We start from the raw sequence: 18,940 nt of genomic DNA on the forward strand, positions 1-18,940 counted from the left end.
TTGGCGACGACTTTTAGCATGAAAACACGGACACGAATTGGAACTTGGAGTGTTTTAACCCTTGCTCTTCAAGGCAAGCTGGCTCAACTTAGAGAGAAGCTAGCCGCCTCAAGCTTGAAATTCTGGGACTGAGCGAAGTCCGTTGGCCTAACACTGGAGAACACAAGACACAGTCCGGGCAAGTCCTACTTTACTCTGGCATACGAGGAGAACATGCTACTCGGGAACGAGGAGTTGGTTTCCTGTTAAGCCCGCAGGCCTACGCGGCCCTCATTAGATGGGAACCGATAAACGAAAGAATAATCGTAGCCAGATTTAGAACACGGGTTAGAAACCTTACAATAGTCCAGTGTTATGCGCCAACTGACGTTGCCGACTTGCAGGAGAAAGAGCAGTTTTACAGTCAACTGAACAGCGTTGTAGAGAAAATTCCGAAGGGTGACATTCAAATCCATTTGGGCGACTTCAACGCAAAGATTGGCTCCGACAATCAGGACCTTGAGCGCATCATGGGGCGCCATGGTCTAGGACAGATGAGCGAAAACGGAGAGCTGTTTGTAGATTTTTGTGGCAACAAAAACATGGTGATCGGTGGATCGCTCTTCCCCCATCGACCAGCATATAAGGTCACTTGGGCATCCCGAGATGGCCGAACAGAAAATCAAATTAACCACATCTGCATCAGCCGAAAATGGAGAAGGAGCCATCTTGATGTCCGCAACAAGCGGAGCGCAGACATTGCATCTGACCATCACCTCGTCCTTGGCGAGTTACGACTGAGAGTTGCGCGTGTCCAACGGCGCGAGGAGAAAGTCGGGTGTCGATACGACGTCCGCCGGTTGGAGAATCCAGAGGTGAAAAGGGCATACGTTGAACAGCTAGAATCCCGAGCCTCGGAGCTGCCGACAGACGGAACAGTCGAAGAACAGTGGTGTGGAATCAAGAATGCCTTTATCACGACGAGCCATGGTACTCTCGGTAAAGTTTGTGGAAGAAGAAGTGAATTGATGTCGGATGAAACTTGGAGGATGGTCGATGATCGGAGAAAGGCGAAAGTCGGAATTGAGCAGGCATGTATCGGGTCAGCCAAAGCAACCGCCCGCTTACGATATGCGGAGCTGGAAAAGGCAGTTAAACGAGCTTGTAGACGAGACAAGAGAGCCTGGACAAACTCCCTAGCCGAAGAGGGGGAAAGAACCGCCGCCAATGGAGATATCCGATTACTTTATGACATTTCTCGCCGCCTCAGTGGTGCAAGGACTAATGCAAGAATGCCGCTGAAAGACCGAGCAGGTCAGTTATTGACCGATCGAACAGATCAGCTCAAACGATGGACTGAGCACTTCGAACAACTCTTCCGAGTCACGAATAGCGATGGCCAACAGAACCCGCAGCTCGAAGCGCCAACAGTAAGTCGCAGAAATGGCGTCAACTCGGAAGCGCCCTCGCTGACTGAAATAGAAGCGGCAATCAAAAACATGAAATCCAACAAAGCACCTGGGAACGATTGCATCCCTGCTGAAATGCTGAAAGCCGACCCTGCCCTATCAGCACAAATGTTGCACCGTTTTTTCGCTGACATCTGGGATACTGCAACATTCCCGGCCGACTGGATGCAGGGTATCCTCGTAAAGGTCCCGGAGAAAGGAGACCTGACAGAGTGCGGTAACTGGCGAGGCATAACGTTGATCTGTACAACCCTCAAAGTACTCTGCAAGGTGATCCTGAACAGGGTCCAGGAGAAAATCGACGCTACACTCCGACGGCAACAAGCTGGATTCCGATCCGGACGATCATGTGTGGACCACATCACAACGCTACGAATAATACTGGAACAAATCAACGAATTCCAGGACTCTCTTCTGCTGGTGTCCGTTGATTTCGAAAAAGCATTCGTCCGACTTAACCATGAAAACATATGGGCGGCTCTAAGGCGACGAGGGGTCCCAGAGAAACTAGTCCATCTCATCGAAGCACAATACGAGGCATTTTCGTGCAAGGTCTTGCACGACGGTGTCTTGTCCTAACCAATCCCGGTAACTGCTGGAGTGGGACAAGGATGTATTTTGTCACCGCTGCTTTTTCTCATCGTAATGGATGAGATCTTGACTGGATCGATTGACTGTAGACCAAACCGAGGATTGCCGTGGAATCCTTCATCAATTGAGCAACTGAACGACCTTGACCTGGCAGACGATATTGTTTTGCTCGCCCAAACACAACAAGACATGCAGAGCAAACTCGACGACCTCACCGAAAGCTCCAAGGCAGCAGGTCTCAAAATCAATGTCGGAAAGACCAAGTCGATGGAAATCAATACAGAAAATCGTTCCAATTTCGTGGTAGCTGGACAACAGGTTGAGACAGTGGAGTGCTTCCAGTATCTTGGTAGCCAGATTACGCCTGATGGTGGTACCAAGAAGGACATCGAAACCCGGATCAGAAAAGCCCGATTTGCGTTTGCGAGTCTCCGAAACATCTGGCGGCCACGCCAGATCTCTCTACGAACTAAGATCCGAATCTTCAACTCAAACGTCAAATCCGTATTGCTGTACGGGTGTGAAACTTGGTGCACATATGCGGTGACGACGCGAAAACTGCAAGTTTTTGTGAATCGCTGCCTGCGGAACATCATCCGCGCTTGGTGGCCTGGCAACTGGATCTCAAACGTTGAACTTCATCGCCGGTGTCATCAAAAGGCGCTGGAAATCGAGATTCGGGAACGTAAGTGGAGATGGATTGGGCACACGCTGCGAAGAGATGAAAACGAGATTTGCAGAGAGGCGCTTGACTGGAATCCAGATGGGCATCGAAGAAGAGGCAAGCCCAAAAGCTCGTGGCGGCGAAGTCTAGCCGCTGAAATCCGCACAGTTGACGAGAACCTTGGCTGGCAGCAAGTGAAGACGCTGGCTCCGGATCGCCAGCAGTGGAGATCTTTTATCTCAGCCCTATGCGCCGGTCAATCGGCGCTGGACCCTTAGGTAGGTAGGTAGGCTCTTGAAATTGAGTAAAAATAAAACTTAAAGTTGCAATAAGTTGGCTGGCTAGGAAACGTCGTAGAATGTTGAAATCTTGAGCGAAACGTGTCATTTGAATGCCCCAAAAAATGTTCAGAACTTTTAACTCATGTAAATCCTCATCTAACTATAGTTAAGTTTAAAAACTAACTTTTAAATAACTTTGAAAACGAAAACCTTTATAACTTTGTTCTGAAAATAGACAGAGTTTTGATGTATTCAACAGTGTTTCAAATTTTCATGTATTCCACAAATTTGTAGTATAAAGCTCCATCTATTGGAATAAAAAAGTTAGAATTCTCAATTTTGTTATAGTGGACTTTGACTAATTTTTGATACTTTCAAATTATGTAGCATGTTTAAAAGGGCAAATGTTCTGAATACACTTAAGAGATTAGATGTAAGACAAAGGTGCTTGGAAAAAAAGTTCCACTTTTAGCCTTTTCGGACCACTGTGCATAGTGATCAAAGTTACCTCGAAACATGAAATCTGGTTTTGTAACAATCATTTAGTTTTAGCCACTGATTTCGTTTAAATATTCTTCTATCAATGATTATGCTTTATACTCCATACCTCAGTAAGTATTTAAAACTTTTTTGTGTTACAAAAAAGCAACCCCTTCCAAAATATTTGAAAATCAATTTAAAAAGTGATCAATGTTCCCCCAGTTTACGGTAATTCATGAAAAAATCTAAATTTTTTTTCGCGAAATGAATGCGCGACTGTGATGGCAAATTATAAATGATTCGTTTTTCGGATGTCTAATGAACAACGCAAATGTGTCTAATATTTTGTTAAATATTTTCTCATATTAATAATGGGTTTTTCTTGTTTCATCACTACGTGATTTTTTTCTCTCTTTCTCTTCATATGTGTAAGTGTGTGTGTATGTTTCTGTTTTCCATGTGTGAAACTTTCAAATTACTTAAGTGTCTTTTTTTTCAAATTTAATAATTTTGATTGACATAATCGACTGGCCATCAAAAACAAGTTTGAGTTTTTACTTCTTTCTGTCTGCCGATTCGGTCTTTAAAACACGAACTTCAGTGAAAATTCCTATTCTACTTATTAATTGTTGTCTCTTCATTAGTTTTTTTTTTCTTTCTTGCAACTGATGAGAAGAGATGTTTTATTTCGTTCTGATACTATGCATTGATTGAATACACAAGGTTATATGATTTTTCCAATGAAACTGAAATCTGGCTAATGGTGGTTTTTAGTTTTATTGAAATGAATTATATTGCACTTTCCAAACTAATCTATTTGTTTTGATTTTCTGTAATTATTGTGTTTTCGCTGAACTGAAGCGGGTTAGGTTAGGTTTTTTGGGTGTTTTATATTCAAAAGCAACAATCTAGTTGCAAAAGCTATGTTCCTGCCTAGAGTGTTTAGGTGTGCTTTCTATAAAATTTGGTTGCATTTAGTATTGCACTTTATTCACAATCATTTTAAAATTGCAACGTCTTTCGATTGCACTCTTTCCGTTCACAGTTCAAATTTTGGCATAACTTGTTTGACCTTTCTTAATCCTTCCAAATTGTTGGTTGTCTTCTTCCCGTTTAAATGATTCAACACAATAACACTACCACACGACTGTATGTGAAACCATAAATTTGCGTGTAATGTTCGTAAACAGCTGGGGAACTCAGAATCAACAAATTGTTAGTTTATCACAATATATGTATGTATTGAGTACATTCTACACTTTGATATAGGAAGATAATTTCCGACCTTAATAAGAATCTTTGAAAATTTACACGTTCGTTATACAGACCTAACTTATGTGAGAGAGAATGGAAATCATAATTTATTGTCACAATTGAAAAACAATGTATAGTTGAAACAGACAAATCATTTCCATCTTCATGTTTTTTTTTATCTTAATACAAGGAACTCAACGATACTTCTTTTCTTCATTAAACGTCAATCAGATTCGTTTGATTTTCACTGCATACGCAAACTTCACCTATCCAAATACCATTAGATGAGCCTTTCCTTCACTTATGTTCTACTAAAAACCTGACTACCAATTTCAAACGCTTATAACCATGTTAAATACGTTTTGTTGATTCTGCGTTTAGAGAATCTGCGCAATGACCGGCTCCAGGAGGCACATGTGCTCTGCCCCCCTCACTGGCAACCGGTTGAGGCAAAAGTGTCGAATCATGTCCGGAATGTTCGGGAAAGGCCGACTGAACTGTCCCAGAATGAATTGACCGCTGTCTGGATCCCGCTGGATGCGCATATGCATAAAGCCTTTGGCGCTCCTGTAATAAGATACGAAAATTAAGTAAGCTTATTCATCGGATTGCAGCAATGATTATACTTACTTCAGTGTAAGCGAATAGTCCAGGCGGGTTGACTCGCTGTTCCTAACCAGGAAACTTCCTTCTCCCAGAGGCCGGAGAATTTTCTCGGCATCTATCCTGCTGATCGAACCGTGGTACCAGCTGCAAAATAGAAAGTTTTTAACAACTAAAAATTTAAAAGAAGTTGATAAGACGATCTTACCCCTGACGATCCAGAGGAATGCTGGCATCAATCAAGTCCACATTCGAGCGGATTTGGTTTTGAATATTCAGGCCCAGATCGAGCGTTCCAAACTTTTTCGGTGGCCTTGCGCTGTTACATTCATTCAGATTCAGCGTGAGGCTTTGCTTGAAGAATCCTGCAAATGGAAAAGAAGTGTGGTGATGAATATTACTCAAATCGTTAAATTGCATACATTTAGGGGCATTTATTTCATTGCCTGAACAGTTCCATGAAATCTTCTTAAAAGTTTACTTTTCGCAACAAAAAATTATTTATGGGGCTGTCATGATCAGGTTAAGGATATGTTTCGTCCTACTAGACAAGTTGAATTGCACTTGTCCTAACCATCGATTGATGGTTATTGTGTTTTGGTTTCGGAGTCCAATTCTTTGGGGGAGAGTAACCATGTGTTTGACATCCTGTAGGACATACACAGTGTCATTCCAACGAAATCAGGCAAAAGGGTGAACAAGGATCACGTAACTAATTTTTTTTGTTCAACCTCGCTATCGTTGTTGTTGTTACTGTTGGGCGAGTGTGTCAGGAATAAATAATGAATTAATCAGGGAACGAGTACCTCCTGCTTGTATCGGCAACAGGAGTAGAAAACCGCCGAATGGTACCATTCCGTTTGGTGGTCGAAACTGTAAACGAAATCGTTCACGGTTTTCCCTTTTTGATGGAAAAACGAGGTTTTGTTGTTTCGAAGGAGCCACACAACACGTGACAGGTCCTAATAATTACCTACTGTCCCGCTGTCGGTCGTATGTTGCAATTCGGTTGCAGCAAATTCACGGCACGTTGCATCGATTGTTATGATTTGGTAATCTCCCCATCTGAATTCTAATTAGATTTTGAGGCAGAACACAATCGAATGACTTTAGGGGCATGGTTTACTAAATTTTGAACAATGTTTCAAAATTTTCGGTGAGTTCAATTGGAAGCAATCATGAAAAGATTGGATCACATTTAAAAACATATAGGTACCTACTTTGAACTATGTTTTAAAATATCTTCTTATTTCCAGCCATCCACATAGATTATTTCTTTGTTTTTATTTCAAATGCATACAAACTGGTATGAAATGTATGTTTCAGACATTAGATTGCAAAGGTGCCAAATGATTTTGTCAAAAACCAGGACACCATGTAGTTAAAACTTTTAAGGGATGTTTTCAATTTTTGCCCCTAAATGTATGCCACATTATACCGCAGCAAAAATGACTTTTTGCTCCCATATGTTTTATCGATGCATTTTGGGTCACCAAGCATCAGTGTAAAATTTTAGATGATTTGGATGATTCCTGAGTTAGCGTAACGCGTTTCAATTTTGTATGGAAAATTGTATAAAAGAAGAAATTTTGTACATTAAATCATCCAGAAAATTCAAATAAGCTTTAAATGAAATTGGTCTTTGATTTTTGGTTTTGACTTTTCTTAAGCTTCATTTTTTCTAACATGACAAGCAGTTAAGCATTTCATGAAAAATGTTATAATCATTTCAAAATAAAAAATCTTAATCTATTGAAAAGTATTTAAAAATCGCAGACTTTGCTTGTCAGAGCTTTAAATAATATCATAAAATGTTTTTGCAATGGTTATATAAATAAACAAATTGCGTGGCTATGCACAGCAGTTTTTTGAGAAATTTTATTCTCATCCTATGGCTACACAGGTTTTAAATAAGCAGTCAAAAACGCTAGAATTAAAAAACTAATTTTGGAAAAATAATTTTGAATAACATCGAATTTCTTTTCTGGGGTACAAGTTAGGTTTGTGCTTTGTTCACATGAATTGTTTTGCAAGAATCAAGGAATATTTTTCATCCAAAGTTATATTTTTTGGAACTTTCAGTACATCTCTGTCGATTTTCGAATGAAAATTTTTGATTCCCCATTCAAATTTCCATACAAAATTGAATCTCGTTGCGCTGCGTTGCATTGAGAGGTGTAAAAATTTAAGAATTTAAAATTTCCATACAAAGGTTGCAACGGTCTTTTCACCGTTGAACAGCTTTCGATTAGTAATGTTTTCAAAGAAAACGTAAAAAAAGCAGTTTTGTTTTAATAAAAAAGTACTTTAATTGATGATAATAATATTTGATGATAATATTTTTGATGATGTTGGGTATCCCAACTCGCGATACGAGAAAACCACGTTGATCAAAGTTACCCCGAGACATAAAATCTGGTTTTGTGATAAACATTTAGTTGTTGCCACAAATGTCGTTAAAATATTCTGGAGCAAAGATCATGCTTTTACTAAACTAAGATTTTTTTTTACGCGGTATGCATTCCGTCGTTAACGTATAGGACTTGGAATATTTTCGCTCAAAAAATGCGTTGATTCGCGAAAGCCGTGTAGAAGAATCATATCCATGGCAAAAAACAGCGTAAAAAGAAGCCGTGTTAGTAAAACTGAGCAAGTTCAAACCGCGTAAAAAAGACCTTAGTGTATTTTTCTAAACAAGTATTGAAAATTATTAGGGAGTTACCAAAATGCAACCACATTCACAATATTCAAAAATTAATGGAAAAAATCATCAAAGTTTCTCCCAGTTTACAAAAGCTTTCAATGCATTGTATAAATAAAGGCGAAATACAGGCGCTGTAAACGCCTTAATTTATGCAACAATTGCTTCTTTAAATATAATCTGACTGAAGGGAAGATTACTATCGGTTATATGGGTTTCACTATTTCATCACAAATGTTTCGATTTTCGCAAAGTTTAACTACAAATTTTATCAAAATTTGGATGTTTCCATAAAAATCAGGACAATTCAGGATATTTTAAACCCCAATTTTCAGGAAGTTCTTTCGAAAATCAGAACAGCTGGTACCTCTGTTAGATAGTCTCATGACGTTTCTAATTATTTTTATAAACAGCAGCATTTATAGAATCATGGAAACGGTGTTGAATTAAGAATGCTACTTAACCGTTGAACAATTATGAATCTTTAGCTCAAATTTCTGCAAAATTCTTATTATTCACGGTATCATTTTTTGTGACCTTTAAAAATAAAAATTCGTCATCTCTGGAAATAAACAACAATACAGAGGAGACTCTTCTCTATACATCGCACTATTCACGAAAAAAAAATCGATCGGGTGGTCTAAATCAACTTTATTTTTATTTAGATCTGTGAACAAAATACGCGATTGAATAATAATTCGAGAAAACGTGATGAAAAAGATTTTTAACCATACCTTGATTATAGGGGAGAGTGGGGATACTTGATCCCCTTTTCTTATTTTCACCATATCTTTTTGGAAAAATTTAGCAACTCGCCGTCTTTTACATTTTCTGACAGCTTGTAACTTCAAGTTTCTATGCTCCAAAAATTAGAACGATACTTAAACCCGTTGATGAACTAGAAGCGTTTTCGTGGGAGTAAAAAAATTGCGATTTTTCTGAAGTTAGGGGAGACTTGATCCCCTATTGAAGGAGACTTGATCTTTTATTCAGGAAGCCCTAATCCTTGTATAAAAATCAAACAAAACCCCAAGATAGAATGTTAATTGACTATTTTGGTCATGTTTGTTCTCATTTCACAATTTATAGCAGACATTACAAGAAAATTCTATAACTTTGTCTGAACGCTAAAAACATTGCATACTTAAAGGCGCATTTTTTTTATAATTTTACTTACTTACTTAATGATCCCGCGCCGATCCTCCGGTGCATAGGGCCGTGGTAAAAGACCTCCACTGTTGACGATCCGGAGCCAGCGTCTTCACCTGGTCCCAGTCAAGATTCTCGTCGACAGTTCGGATTTCAGCGGCTAGACTTCGCCGCCACGAATTTCTGGGTCTGCCTCTTCTTCGATGACCTTCTGGATTCCAATCTAGCGCCTCTCTGCAAATCTCGTTTTCATCTCTTCGCAGCGTGTGCCCAATCCATCTCCACTTACGTTCCCGAATCTCGATTTCTAGCGCCTTTTGATGACACCGGCGATGTAGTTCCTCATTCGAGATCCAGTTGCCAGGCCACCAAGCGCGGATGATATTCCGCAGGCAGCGGTTTACAAATACTTGCAGTTTTCGCGTCGTTACCGCATATGTGCACCAAGTTTCGCACCCGTACAGCAATACGGATTTGACGTTTGAGTTGAAGATTCGGATTTTTGTTCGTAGAGAGATCTGGCGTGACCGCCAGATGTTTCGGAGACTCGCAAACGCAAATCGGGCCTTTCTGATCCGTGTTTCGATGTCTTTTCTGGTACCACCATCAGGCGTAATCTGGCTACCAAGATACTGGAAGCACTCCACTTTCTCAACTTGTTGCCCAGCTACCAGGAAACAGGAGGGATCTCCTGTGTTGATCTCCATCGACTTGGTCTTTCCGACATTGACTTTGAGACCTGCTGCCTTGGAACTTTCGGTGAGGTCGTCGAGTTTGCTCTGCATATCTGGTTGTGTTTGGGCGAGCAAAACAATATCGTCAGCCAGGTCAAGGTCGTTCAGTTGCTCCATTGTTGAAGGATTCCACGGCAATCCTCGGTTCGGTGCACAGTCAATCGATCCAATCAGAATCTCATCCATTACGATTAGAAAAAGTAGCGGTGATAGAATACATCCTTGTCTCACTCCAGCAGTTACCGGGATTGGTTCGGACAAGACACCGTCGTGCAAGACCTTGCACGAAAATGCCTCATACTGTGCTTCGATGAGATGGACTAGTTTCTCTGGGACCCCTCGTCGCCTTAGAGCCGCCCAGATGTTTTCATGGTTAAGTCGGTCAAATGCTTTTTCGAAATCAACGAACACCAGCAGAAGAGAGTCCTGGAATTCGTTGATTTGTTCCAGTATGATTCGGAGCGTTGTGATGTGGTCCACACATGATCGTCGAGATCGGAATCCAGCTTGTTGCCGTCGGAGTGTGGCGTCTATTTTCTCCTGGATCCTGTTCAGAATCACTTTGCAGAGTACTTTGAGGGTTGTACAGATCAACGTTATGCCTCGCCAGTTACCGCACTCTGTCAGGTCTCCTTTCTTCGGGACCTTTACGAGGATACCCTGCATCCAGTCGGCCGGGAATGTTGCAGTATCCCAGATGTCAGCGAAAAGACGGTGCAACATTTGTGCTGATAGGGCAGGGTCGGCTTTCAGGATTTCAGCAGGGATGCAATCGATCCCAGGTGCTTTGTTGGATTTCATGTTTTTTTATAATTAAGAGAAAATAATTATTTTTGCTCTTTTCTTCAGACAATTGTTTGATAAATATTAGTTTTTGGATAAATATTAGTAATTTCGTAATCAGCAATCACAACGATCAATTCAGAAGAAGAATATGCCGTTTGGAAGGGGGATCAATTGTACCCAACTCTAGGGGATCAATTGTACCCATAATCAACATTTTAGACATTTTTTCTGAAAAAAATTGAGAGTTTTCCATTGCTTTGAAAATATGGCATTATGAAGTTCATTTTACGCTCGAACGATTGATACATTGGAACAAAATATTTTTTTCATAATTTTCCCATGTAAGGAACATTTTAAAGTGATGAAAAAAGATCTTCAAGTTACATTTTGTGAAATTTTTCAAACAAAGTTCAATTACTCAAACAATTATTTTGTTAAAATTTTTTTAACTACAAGCCTTGTTATTTTGCTCATTTTGACACATTTTTCTAGAACATTTGATCTTTGTAAGGCATTCCAGTTTCGAGATATAGCTAAGGAATCAAGTATCCCCAGGGATCAAGTATCCTCATTCTCCCCTACTATTTTTCAATCGAGAAATTGGCGTACTCTTCTTTTTGTGAAATTTTACCAAATGTACCGTAAAGTGGGGGAACATTGATCACTTTTTTAATTTATTTTTGAATATTTTGGAAGGGGTTGCTTTTTTGTAACACATGAAAGTTTTAAAATACTTACCGAAGTAAGGAGTTTAAAGCATGATAATGTTTGTTACAATACCGGATTTCATGTTTCGGGGTTACTTCGATCACTATGGTTGGTATATGGCACATCCTCAAAATTATTGTTTTTATGCCAATTAGAACAGAAGGCTCAAAACATCAATAACAGTAATTTTTTGTTTAGACTCAATAGAACTTTGCAACGTGTTTTTTTCAAGAACAAATATACTCAAAAGATAGACAATGTTGCTGCATACATTTAGGGGCAAAAATTATAAACATTTCTCAACATTTTTTGGCCTCAAAAACAAATGAAATTTCACCTTCATGCAATTTCTTAATATTATAAAATTATCATAGAATAAACATTAAAATAACTATAAAACTATACCTATACAAAGAAAAGAAAGTCAACTTTTATATAAAACAACCGATTTGCTATAAATGCTATCATTTTATCAAGAAACGAGTTTGTTTGTGAGTACTTGAAAAAACAAATATTTGAAACTTTAAAACTACATTTTAAGTTACATGAAAAATCTCTAACTACAATCCAAATACAGCCTATTTGAAACTCAATGTATAGGCTTTCAACGAAAAAAACATTTTAACTTCAGACTTAGTTAATGATGATTATTATAAGCGCCTTTGAGTATGCAAACAGTAATATTTACATACAAAATTTAAGTAACATGCTCAAATGTGCACAAATCTCAAATAGGCAATGATTGTAAAGGAAACGTACAGGTAAAAACCTTCTTTTGAAATGAATTGTTTTACGATGTTTTTTTGTGGTTTGTCAGCATTAAAACTAAATACTTCTATCTCTATGAATAAGCCAACTTTTTCATAACCACAACAAATTGGCAGTAATTGATTGAACTGCAATATTTCGGTTCCAATTACAGTAGGACCCCGCTTATGCGAGATAGTAGGGGCCTCCTCAGATAATACGAAATATGTGCATCATTTTTCTTCTGTTTTGGATACCGCCCGGGCGTAAAGCTCAATAATTAAATGGATATTGTATCATCCTGATGGCTGGGAAAACGCGGGAGCTCAGAAATCTGAGTTCAGATAAGGGGGCTCTACTGTATATCGTTTCTCGATAAATGATTTCAATGAACTCTTTTGGTGTTGCGGGAAATAGTAACCCTACATTATGTGGAAGTTTAACTTTGTTCCTTTGTATATGTATACTTTTATTATTTTTATTATCGTTTTGAGATAAATTACCGATACATAAAAATAGAGACATTTTTCAGAAGTAAGTCTGTATACTATGTAGTGTATAGGATAACTAGCGAGGAACCCTATCAAATGATAATGTTTGGAGAAAAAAAAAGACAATGGGAATAGTAGATGGACATAGGAAATTGTATGAGAGTTAACATTCTTTTGTTTTTGTAGCTAAAACTTTTTAAGAAATGTTTTTCATTTTTGCCCCTAAATGTATGCAACACCGTTGTCCACAAAAGGACAATTATAAATTTCTGTCCACCTAAATAATCGATGAATATTTGGAAATCTATCTTTGATCACATGTTTTGCTCAAATTTCGGCAAAATATTTATAAATAACTCAAGGCAACATTTTTTGTGACTTTTGGAAAACTAAAAAATCTTTGAAAATTTTCCACAATACAGAGGAGACTCTCCCCTCTCCAATGTACTTATCACGAAAAAAAAAACGATCTGGTGGTCTAGAGTCTAGAGCCATGGAACAGGGGGGAGGGATGGTTAGGGGGGGAGGGATGGTTAGGGGGTTTAAACCCCCATCTCATGAGGTTCCAAAAATGCCAAGTGAAATGTTCCTCTCTCAACTCAAAATTTTAAATTCCTTATCAAATTTTGGTGAACTGAATGATTCAGGAGTGAAAATCTCAACTTAGAACTAAAGCCAAAATCTCGAAGTCTTATTCCTGTCCCACAATTCTACTACAGTTTTTCAAAAAATTTCTCATTAATTGATAGAAATGATCGAATATCGAATTTCAATAAGATTAGACATAGCTTGCCAGATTTTCCAGATGTTGCCCGATTTTGTTCACTTTATTTGCAAAATAAAACTAAAAATTTGAACTGAAGTAGGTCCAAATTTTTTGAGCGAATTTTATCTAAATTAACATGAACGATGTTTTGGAAACTTAAAATATGATGGGGAAAATAACCCGAAATGTTAATATCCGGGCCGGATATTACCAGAAAAATATCTCGTAAGCTTAGGTTGGAATAATTCCGGATTTTGTAGTTCAAAATTTGCTTATGCACATGATCACATGTTTCATCAGATTCCGGATACTTTATCCAGTTTTTTGTTGTTGTTGAAATCCAGTTTGGATCAACATTGGGAAAAAAAAACTGTTTTTTGCATTTTAACCTCGACTAGATGCATTTTCCATATCCGAAACTCATCATTTCGGAATGTCAATGTGAAATAAAATTGCAACTATTAGATAAATAAATTTTTTTTGCATAAATAATTGCAAACTATTTAAGAAAAGTTTCAAAATGGTGATCCACAATTGAATAATCTGGAACAGTTTCATGATTCCCTATTTTTATTAAGATGAACTGAAGAAAGAATTCACATTAGAAGCCGAAAGTTTGGAAACTTAATAAGAATTTCTCGTTGAAGGTTTTGATGCATATTTCGCTTGTTAGTTCATAACTAAAAGAAATTATTATCTGGAACTTCGATTAAAAAATCGTTGTCAGATCCGGAATTAAGATTTTGAACTCAGGTTCAAACGCCAGGATTAAGATCCGGAATTCAAATAAAAAATCAGATTCAGTTTCAGCTCGAAGTTAAGTTTTATAATTAGAAATCCTTGTATTTTCAGTCAGACTACTTCTTTTGAATGAAGGTTTTTGGAAATATCATTCAGTTTCATGTCACCTGACATTTTTTCTCATAAAGTCTGCTTCATTTAATATTGGAACACAAACAATTGCGTGTATTTCAGTCATTTATTAACGAATTCATAATTTGTTTCTCATACAAATGTAGCATTTTCTTTACTATTTCATAAAAAAATAAAAAAATTATTCATTGCTGTTTCGAAGAAATTCTCGTACTTTTCCCATAATACGGCACATTAGGCGGCGCACACCCTTTTCGTCCACCGTTTTGGCGATTTGATTCCACCAGTTCTTCATTTAAGTCATGTTCCTAACAAGTTTTCCCTTTGCCTTAAGCCTCCGCTTCGTGATTGCCCAGTATTTCTCTATCGGCCGGAACTGGGGGCAGTTTGGGGGGTTGAGGTCCTTCGGTATTACGCTGACCCCGTTCGTTGCGTACTATTCCATAACCGTTTTGTTGTAATGGCAGCTTGCGAGGTCCGGCCAAAACATTACTGGACGGTCGAGGGCACGAATAAACGGCAGAATCCGTTTCTGTAGGCACTCTTTTTTGTAGACTTCTGATGTCATTGTCTTGTCAGTGAGAAAGACTTTGGTTTTCTGTCCACAACTGCATATCCCCTGCCAAATCATGTACTTGCGGGCGAATTTATCCGCAAACACGAACTTAAATTTTGCAGGTACATCTCCCCGAGCCGTCGCCAAATAAAATTTTTGACCTGGGATTTGCCCAAAGTCCGCCTTCACGTAGGTCTCATCGTCCATCAGAATACATCCGTCGAACTTGGTCAGCACTTGGTCGTACAGCTTTCGAGCACGGATTCTGGCCACATTGTTCTGCTTCAGCGTCCGATTTGGCTATTTGCTGGCTCGGAATGACCTTATTCCTTCCCGGAGACGAATTCGTCGCACCGTACTGTGAGCGGCCTGGAACTTATTGGCCAAATCGCGGTCTGAAAGATTGGGATTCCTCTTGACGGCCTTGATGACTTTCCCACGCAGTTTCCGGTCGACAGTTCCACTCCGACGCTTCGAATGCGGCTTCCGAGCCGTCGTCAATGTTTCCTTGTACTGCTTGATAACACGCCATACGGTGTTTAGCTAGCTTCGATGCCGACAACAATGGATTTTCAAGAAAACTGTGCACAATTTGATCTCTCCGTTCGGCTTCCATGGCGGTTGTTTACAAAATGCTATCGTTTGGTGTTATGACATAAATACATGGTGAAAGGTAATGAATTTCCCGACACGTGGGTGAAAAAAGTTTCCAAATCCGTCCACTAGGAGCGCCACAATGAGCAAAAGAATTTGTTCCAATATTAAATGAAGCAGACTTTAGATCAAATTCTTAGAACTGATTTTTCTTCTCGAGCATTCAAATGTTTAATTGATATTAATATGCCACTCACATTGACGAAATATCCTTACGTTAAAAATAATTATATTTGGTGAAAATTTGGAATTTAAAGAAATAGGAAACTCGAGGCTAAAAACAGTTTCAAAGTCTTGAATACTTACATCAAGGCAAACATCAAGTAAAATTAAATTTTTAATAAGATTAAGATGTTTAAAAAAATATATTTAATTAGGAGACAAGTATTCGGTTTTCTGCTCATTCTTCAAATCCCAAATTTAGGTAGAGTAAATATAAAGCGTGTTCATTTTTACACAAATAAACGAAAACAGATATTTTACAATGTGGAGAAAGGGGTTTGAAATACTTCAGGCTAATTAATGCTTATCTATTATATTTCTCTAACTTTGAAACAAGGGATGGGGGGATTTGTTCCTCAAGCAATTCATCATCCTACAATTTTGTGCTATACAATTCATGCATATATGACAAAAAATCCCATGAATCAAATGACAGCAGACAGAGTGAAGAAGTTAGGATCAGATTGCTTTCGATTGTTCTCCGTTTCGCTTAGAATAAGCGTCGAGGGGACGAATTCACTAGCATATTTGAAAAAAAAAAGATTCATAATCAATCCATCCGGAGAATCGAAAGCAGCAACCTAAACTGGGCCTGGTATCTGAGTGTTATCCATCAACTAGCCTTCCACGATCACTGTAGAAATGAAATAAAATTAGAAAAGTTTGTTTTTTTTTCCTTTAACAAAAGTGACCAAGTTCGAGTAGAGTTTCATTAATCATGTTTTTGTGACACTACTTTACCAAGCTGTTATTTTCAACAGAAAATATAGCCATGACAATTTCGTTTGTCGAATAATCAGTGATCGTAGGGACTTTGAAATTTTCATTTCAACGACTATTATTGACCAAAACAACACGTGTATATGAAGTGTGGCAAAGCTACTAAGATATTTAAAAAAAATAGACTTTGAATTTTCTTCCGAAAATTCGCAGCTCTGATTAGGATAAACATATCAATATGAGAATTTCGTTTATGATTAAATTTCTGGTGATCGCAGTTTCAAAAATTGATTTCTGATTTAGTATGCAATCAAAATCAGTTTGGAAATATAAACCAGCAAAAACCACAAAAATACAATAAAATTTGGATAAGACATTTGAACAGAAAAACCAACGTATTTTTTTAATTTAATAAAGTTTTTCACATCTTTTTCTTTAACGAACACACACATATAGGATCTCAGTGAAACTTCATGTTTCTTTGAAGAGATCAAGTTTACTTTATACTTAGGCGTACATCTCTAAGGATATGATGGATAGCATCTTACAAACGCAACCAGCAAGATAGAGTACTATGTCTGTCGAGACCAAGACTCGATCTCATGAACGCTGGCTTAGAAATCTTAAACGCTATCCTCTATGCCACGATTGGCGGCTAAATCTTATGCAAAAACTACGAAAAAATACAGCTTACAACAACTTACTTTAACGTCTTATTTTAATAAACATGCATTCTTAATCGTTATAAACAGTGAGCGCGCCTTTGAGTATGCAGACTGTAATCCATATGCACAAAATTTATTTACAGTAGGTACAAGAATATTATAAAAGAAAATGAAAAATTGTCATGTAAGTCACATAACCTCCATGACATTGACAGTATTTGATTGAATTGAAATATTTCAGTGCCACCTCAGATAACACGAAATATGAACTGTAGAACCTCGCTTGTCCGAGCTCCGGTTATCCGAGCCAACATTTTTATATAACATCCATGTCAAAATGAGTTTTATCATCGTAATACATTGTTGAGCTAGAAAATCGACTACCTTGGTTAAGCTAAAGCCCTACAGTTAAAGTGCGGCAGACTGAATTTCTCACCGATTTGGCAGCACTGAAAAAGCTTTCGTAATCTTTCAACACTGCCAATAACGTAAACATTCGCATGACTTATTGTTGATGTGCAGCTGTGTCACAGGTTGTGAGGTTGATTTTCGTTTTGTGAACATTGTTTAGTGTGTTCTCCATTGTGTCAATTGTTAAAATAAAAATGAAGCGCTTCTTTCCGTTTTGCTCCAATGAATTTTCTCTGCATTCTTGATGAATTTCAATTACAAAATTGAAAGTCACAGTCACACAGATTACAATACTTCCCACGAATTTGAAATGGTAAAAATGGTTATGCTCGATTGGAACTCCGCGGTGACAGTTTGCCGCACTTTTATTTTAGAACTTTAAGTTAAGCGGGGTTCTACTGTACATCCTTTTGCATACCATCCGGGCGCAAAGTTCGATAAATATATGGATCTTGGGTCAACCTCATGGCTGGGATAACGCGGTAGCTCAGGAAACTGGAGTTCGGATAAGCTGGGTTCTACTGTTCAACGTTTTTTCTGACTTTTTAATTTTTATTTGTATAATCAAAACCACTTTCCTAAAGTACAGTAGAATCCCGCATATTCGTTACAGTTGGGGGAAGGACAACCTCTGATAAGTGAAACCTCGTATAACACTTAATAATTTGGAAACTCTATACTTTCGTTATATTGCGTATCATCCGGGTGCATAGCTTATGAATAAAAGCAAGAATTTTTTTAATAACCATGAGATTATCAATTAAAGATTTCATAAGTAAGAGGTGAAATCGAGATCAGAATGTTTAAGAGGTCATTGAAAAGAATTTTTAATCTGTTAAATTAATTAATCATCTTTTTAACAATTTCAGTTAAGTGATGACAATCGTAACTACAAAAAATATTATAAAAAATAAGCTTAATTGGAAACAATAAATTTTGTAATTACCGTTCGACTTCTCAATAAGACGATGAACGGCTTCTTCTACGTGTCAATTCACAAAACTAAATTGAAACATCAAGGGAACACCACACGATACCAACTGCAGTAAATCGATCAGTGGTGGTTTGGATTGGTTTCGAACTCACTTTGAAAGATTTATCGAGAGGATGAGTTTTCACGTACCAACCAAAAGTTTTCCCCCGTTTTTCGTAGGTACGTGAATGCCTTCGAAACTGAGAAGAGATTAATTCGTCTTCTTTGAGACCAATTCAGTTCGGGCACACAGGGCAGACGAGTTTTGTTGCATCAACCGATATGTACCGAACATTTTGAGCTTGAACCAAATGGCAAGGGTAGAAAAACGCAGCTGTGCTACTCGCGCTACATAATTTATGAGCATTTCACGCATATAAATCATACGAAGAACAACCTGATAGATGAAATGGTCATTAGATCACAAATCTGACCGGCTTTGTCCATGCAATCGACGTTAAAG

At 38.0% G+C, this 18,940-nt stretch overlaps 1 protein-coding gene across 1 annotated transcript in view; it reads right to left on the minus strand.

Moving 5' to 3' along the window:
• Positions 1–3,800: 3,800 nt before the first annotated feature.
• Positions 3,801–18,940, minus strand: part of LOC129749668 (uncharacterized) — a 666,246-nt gene continuing 651,106 nt past the window's right edge. The window contains exons 10-12 of the mRNA XM_055744704.1: positions 5,530–5,686; positions 5,349–5,468; positions 3,801–5,285 (exon numbers count right to left, since the gene is read on the minus strand). Coding sequence (XP_055600679.1) covers positions 5,096–5,285; positions 5,349–5,468; positions 5,530–5,686 — 467 coding nt within the window. The 3' untranslated portion in view covers positions 3,801–5,095. The remainder of the gene's footprint in view (positions 5,286–5,348; positions 5,469–5,529; positions 5,687–18,940) is intronic.

This window comes from Uranotaenia lowii, chromosome 2 (assembly GCF_029784155.1).
Source record: "Uranotaenia lowii strain MFRU-FL chromosome 2, ASM2978415v1, whole genome shotgun sequence".
Lineage (NCBI taxonomy): Eukaryota > Metazoa > Arthropoda > Insecta > Diptera > Culicidae > Uranotaenia > Uranotaenia lowii.